This window comes from Ischnura elegans, chromosome 1 (genome assembly GCF_921293095.1).
Source record: "Ischnura elegans chromosome 1, ioIscEleg1.1, whole genome shotgun sequence".
NCBI lineage: Eukaryota > Metazoa > Arthropoda > Insecta > Odonata > Coenagrionidae > Ischnura > Ischnura elegans.
The window spans coordinates 168,874,638-168,880,637 of NC_060246.1; the positions used below are offsets into that span (position 1 = coordinate 168,874,638).

Below are 6,000 nucleotides of genomic sequence, written 5' to 3' on the forward strand. Positions count from 1 at the left end.
CTGTCAGCACGGATTCCGAAAAGGTACATCATGCGAAACTCAGCTCGCCCTCTTTCTTCACGACGTTATAAAATCTGGCGAATCAAAAAGACAAGTTGACACACTATTTCTAGATTTTAAGAAAGCTTTCGACACTGTACCTCACAACAAACTTTTATACAAATTACAGTCATGCGGATTATACGAGACAGTTGTAAACTGGATACGCGACTTTCTCAGAGATCGTAAACAAAAAGTAGTTCTTGACGGAATTAGCTCTGATGTTGTAAAAGTTACATCAGGTGTTCCACAAGGAAGCGTAATCGGCCCCCTGTTGTTCATTATATAAATTAATGATCTCTGCTCCCGCATTAGCAGTAAAATACGCTTATTTGCTGACGACGCTGTCATCTATCGCGAAATTAGTGATCACTCTGACAATGAAATTCTATCATCTGACCTAAACAACGTTCATTTGTGGAGCCAAGAGTGGGGACTCGAACTTAATCTGATCAAATGTATGGCGTGACATTTCTTGCGGAATTCGTCCAATTCTAACCATGTTTATGCAGTGGATGGTATTAACATAAAGGCAAAACAAACGAAGTGAAATACCTGGAAGTTACGATAACCTCGAACCTCACGTGGGGAACACATATAAAGAATATTTGCGGCATAGCCCTGAAGAAATTAGGATTAGTCAAGCGTATTGTGGGAAGATTTTCGGATGAGAAAGTGAAAGAAAGGTGCTATTTCGCTCTCGTCCGACCGCACCTTGAATATGCAGCGAGCGTATGGGATCCGGTGCAGAAAGACTTAATCCGCGAACTGAATAAAATACAAAGGAAGGCTGCGCGTTTCGTCAAAAACTGCTACGGGCGTACAGTCAGCGTTACCCAGATGTTAAGCGAATTAGGCTGGGAGCCATTGGAGACTCGGAGGCTGCGCGCTAGGCTTAGATTGCTTGAACAATTGAGAATGGATATCTTTAAGAGCGACACAGAGAACATAATATTGGAGCCACACTATATTTCCAGGTCCGATAGAAGCAATAAATTAAGAGAGATGTTTTGCCGAACGGATAGATATGGGAATTCGTTTTTCCCCCGAACCATAAAGGACTTTAATAAACGCTAGTACCAACCTCGTTAGGGTACCTCATTTTTTTTTTTTTATAGCTGTAAACGGCTGGTGTCCTAACACCCCCTGCCACACGCCTTTTAGGCGGCTTGCAGGGTATTATATAGATGTAGATGAACCGTCGGGCATTCCCGTTGGCCGGCTCCTAAATGTCGCTTTCACGGGAAGGGCAATTACTCGTTTCCGCTGTGAGTAAACTCGTGCCCCTGGGTGGAGCAGCTGAGCAAAATCCGCTTACAATGAGCAATCCGAGAAATACTGGAGCAGAGGAAAGCGGATCTTCTTTACTGACAAAAGATCCCATGCTAAATAATGCTGATAAAGTTTCCAACTGCGTATAGCAATGCATCTACCGAAATAACGAGTAAATAAGGTTTGCCGAATGTGTAGCCGATTTGACGGTCCAATAGACAAGTTGCATAATGAATGATAAGAAAATGACGTTGTTGATGTTCACGGAAAAGGCGCGATCGTAGTGCATGAATTTCCGCGGTGTCAAAATTCCCACTGCAGGAGCACCACGGTGCAGTAACACGTGCTATTTAATGCGTATGAACGTTTGCATGAGTTAACAACCAACCTGTGTGCATGCATAGAAGGAAAACGGATCTAGATCGAACTGTGCACATGAATTCGATCACGCATGCTCCGTTCCCTGGTTACCGAAATCGTTCATGCCGACGCACGTGAACTCGTCCAACTTAATTCATGGCGCCTTTGTATATTGGCAAAACTATTGAGTTAATAGCATCAATGATAGGCAAAGTATTTCCTTGCAACTACTTCTCATACATCTACATAATACCCTGCGAGTGCCACTCCCAAGGTGTTTGGCAGGGGGTGATCAATCACCAGCATGCAGTTGGATTCCCACATGCACGCCTCACAGTCAGAAAACGTTACTAAACTTAAATAGGTATGTTTCAAGAAATAAGGAAATAATTAATAGCGAAAAGTAGAAGATTTAGGAACGAAACAACAGCAGAACACAGAGATTTGACATTTCATTCCTTAATCGCGCTATCAGGGATAGAAGCAGTTTTCAATTCAATATCGCAGGTACTCGCTACGAACAGGATATTTTAATCTCCATCAGTAGGTTTTTCTTCCTTACGCCGTATTTTATCTTAATCTTGGCATCGCAGAGTACTGTCTGATATGTATTTCTTGGCGAAAAACCATTTGTCTAAGTCCAGGCAAGGACACTCTTATATTATTAACAAACCGTTAGCAAATATTGGCTTTCAGTGAGTGCATTTGTGTAATAGTTATGTATGCTCAGCCTGAGCCCCATGAATGTGAACTTGTTATTTTTATAACGTAGTGTATTCATCTCACGACGAAGTAGTGTGTACGTGGGGGGCCTATGAATGCTCCATGCCGATTGGTCAAAATAATCGAATTTCACAGACACATAGCATTGGTGAAGATTGGAAAATTTCCCTTTAACAAACAGTAACAATGTCGCAAAACCACGGCTATGACAACGTTTACCTTCGGCCTGACCTAGCAGCTCAAAAAGTACTAATTTTTTGCGATATATTAATGACTTAGCTTTGAACATATGTTTAAATAAAATATAGAAGCACTTTTTAATTAAATGTGTCGAACTTCCACCATATAACGCCTGCATTTGTTGAACTCATTGAAAATATGTGTATGCGAGCTTATGCAACTTTCGCTTGTTTACCTCTTACTTTGCAATAATATACAAATCTCTGATAACCAAGTGATGCGCTTGTGGGGTATCTATTATATTTGCATGCTGTTCACTCCCTGCCAAACACTAAAGAGGTTGATATACAAATCTCTGATAACCAAGTGATGCGCTTGTGGGGTATCTATTATATTTGCATGCTGTTCACTCCCTGCCAAACACTAAAGAGGTTGATATACAAATCTCTGATAACCAAGTGATGCGCTTGTGGGGTATCTATTATATTTGCATGCTGTTCACTCCCTGCCAAACACTAAAGAGGTTGATATACAAATCTCTGATAACCAAGTGATGCGCTTGTGGGGTATCTATTATATTTGCATGCTGTTCACTCCCTGCCAAACACTAAAGAGGTTGATATACAAATCTCTGATAACCAAGTGATGCGCTTGTGGGGTATCTATTATATTTGCATGCTGTTCACTCCCTGCCAAACACTAAAGAGGTTGATATACAAATCTCTGATAACCAAGTGATGCGCTTGTGGGGTATCTATTATATTTGCATGCTGTTCACTCCCTGCCAAACACTAAAGAGGTTGTCGCGCAGGATAATATGCAGATCCCTGTGTAAACGGCTTTTAAAGCAGGCGCTGATGACGGAGTGAGAGCTATCGGGCAGCGGAGAGCACTGGAGACGCCAAGCGCACTGCCGACGTCGACTGCTCCCACTGAAACGTCTGTCTGAAAAGGCTGAAATCTACGTCACATGGAGGACCAGAATCCACCGACGCGTCGCGACGGTCAGTTTCCGCGTTTGTGGTTCGGGTGGCGAGGGAAAATCCACCGTGGATCGACAGGTAGTCGGGAGACGGAGTATTGTTGGCACATCTGTTGGCACCTGTTGCCTTGCGGACGGTCGGCGCAAGGGAAGGACGGTGAGTGCCGTGGCTGAGTGCGTGCGTGTGTGGGACACGTGAAATCAGAGCGCGCTGAAGAGCACAGGTGCACGACACACGCAGAGAGAAAATATTCGCGGGTCGAATAACAATAGTTCTAATTCAGAGAGAGTCGACTCCATTTTCAGAGTCAGAATGACTGCAGGCCAGAACGAAAGCTGCATTCGGCATAACTTAAACTAGCAGTCACCGCCACACGAAAAAAATATTCATGATTAAGCGAGATCATCGGCGGCGGTCCTTGCCTTCCTAGCCGAGGGTCATGGGTTCGAGTGCCGCCAGGGTAGGTTACCTACATCAGACCATGGGAGTTTATGTTGTAAATCGTAGGACGTTCGCACTCCTCTAAGTCAAAGATGAGATTTCGCAAATTATTTCAAATCATTCCAAAATTGTATACGCCCGTAATTTTTACATGGTTCACTTTAGAATAAATCGCAATATGATAGAATTTCTTCACGTGAGAAACATGGTTAAGCTCAGCAAGGAGCAGAGGAATTTGTTTCTATGTGATAATTTGATAAGATAATATAGAAATAACAAATAAGATAATGTTTAAGGTAGTAAGATGCCATATGCATCTGGAAATTAAGCCTAAAATAATGAGGTCTACACAATGTAGTGTAATGCGATGTTATCATACCAACAGTTAACCTGAAATAAGGATTATATTGGCTTCATCTGGCATTAGCCCACTTTTCCCACGTTTACAAGCCGAAGACAGGCGTCAGCACTTTGACTAACAGGATTTCTAATTCGCTTTTAATGACAAACATTTTCCCCCCACAATTATCACATATTTCCCTCCCAAATACCCTGACTTCACCCTGGCAATCCTAACCATTAACACCCTTGACGCAGTCTGGGGTTACGCGTGAGTAACATTTGGGAAGTGCAACAGTCGATCAAAGAGGAACACGTGAGGGCGGAATTCAATTAGTTTCGGCTTCCGGTTTTTAATATGCGCGTGTTGACACGAATGTGAATTAGACATTTCTATGGGAGCTTCATCAAACGAGATTTCGAACTTCAAGATAACTGACTTCTTTAGCCTAAGCCTAAATCCACGGACTTCGGTTTCTCACCCAGAACTTTCATATTTGACACAAGAAACTGTCTAGGAAGTTATTCACGTCGTCACGTATTCCACCAACATACCAAGTGCAATCAGAGCGGATTCCATTGAGCCATTTTTCGGATGAATTAATTACCTTCCGGACCAGTCACAGCCGTCGCCCATGATCGAACCCGAGGCTCCGCACACGAGCACCAACAGCCAAAAGAGTGAGATGAGCACCACGGATCCTGAAGCACCAAACCAGCACCACCTCCGTCGAGTCCTCCGCACCACACCGCCCACTGATAATCCACCTCTGTCCACTGATAATCCACTCGTGTCCTCTGCACTGTGCTCTCCACTACGTGACCAGTGTAGCGTTGTGCGGCCAGCGCAGGGCGACGCAGGGCCCCCGGTCGCCTGCTCAGCCCCGCCGCCCTCGTCGCCGTCCTCTCCGCAAATCCAGAGGCGCGGGAGGCGGTCGACGGGAGGGCGGCGAAACGTCCAAATACTCTCGCGGCTGTCGAGAAGTGTTGCATGGCGAGGGGGGTTAGGCTTCTGCTGCAGCCTCCTCCTTCTCAGGCACCATCGCTCCAAGGGGCGGCCCGCACCTCCGCCGACTCTGGACACGCAGGCGCAGCATGCGGAGGGCCGCTCCTCCGCTTCCCGCTGCATCGCCTACCACTTGTCGGCAACGGGATAACCCATGGACCAACACCACGAACAATCCGAGATGCAACGGAGCACTTGCCTCCACGCAGCTAAGCAACCACTGGCGGACTGAGGAGCGGGGTGATGCTCGTCGGCCACTTTCTCGCCCCCACCCCTGCCTCTGTTGCCGTGGAGACGGGTACGCCTGTTTACGGTCTGCGAAAGGGAGGCGGGGAGCCCTGACTGGCGCTCCATCTGGTGGTGACGCGTACGAACTACGGGATCGAGGGGAGGGGGAGGAGCGGAGCCAACCGTGGGATCACGGCGACCGCCCCAGCCAGAGAGAGAGAGAGAGGGTTCTCGTGTTGAAGGGGGGGGGGGGGCTTTTAACCCCCCCCTTCCCCTCCCACTCATCTGAGAGCGTGCGATGCTGACGAAGGGGTCTTCTGACGAAGAGTGGAAAGAGAATTCCCTCGAACGGCGGCGAGTCAATGCTGGTGGCTCTCTACGAAGAGGAACACCCGTCACTTGTTCATTACACCTCGCGCCCTCTGATCT

General features: G+C 46.3%; 1 protein-coding gene across 1 annotated transcript in view; it reads right to left on the reverse strand.

Annotated features, from left to right (window-relative positions):
• The window catches only part of LOC124173602 (meteorin-like protein), a 52,624-nt gene extending 46,944 nt beyond the window's left edge, over positions 1-5,680 (reverse strand). The window contains exon 1 of the mRNA XM_046553029.1: positions 4,946-5,680. Within this exon, the coding sequence (XP_046408985.1) occupies positions 4,946-5,466 (521 nt within the window). The 5' untranslated portion in view covers positions 5,467-5,680. The remainder of the gene's footprint in view (positions 1-4,945) is intronic.
• Positions 5,681-6,000: the final 320 nt, after the last annotated feature.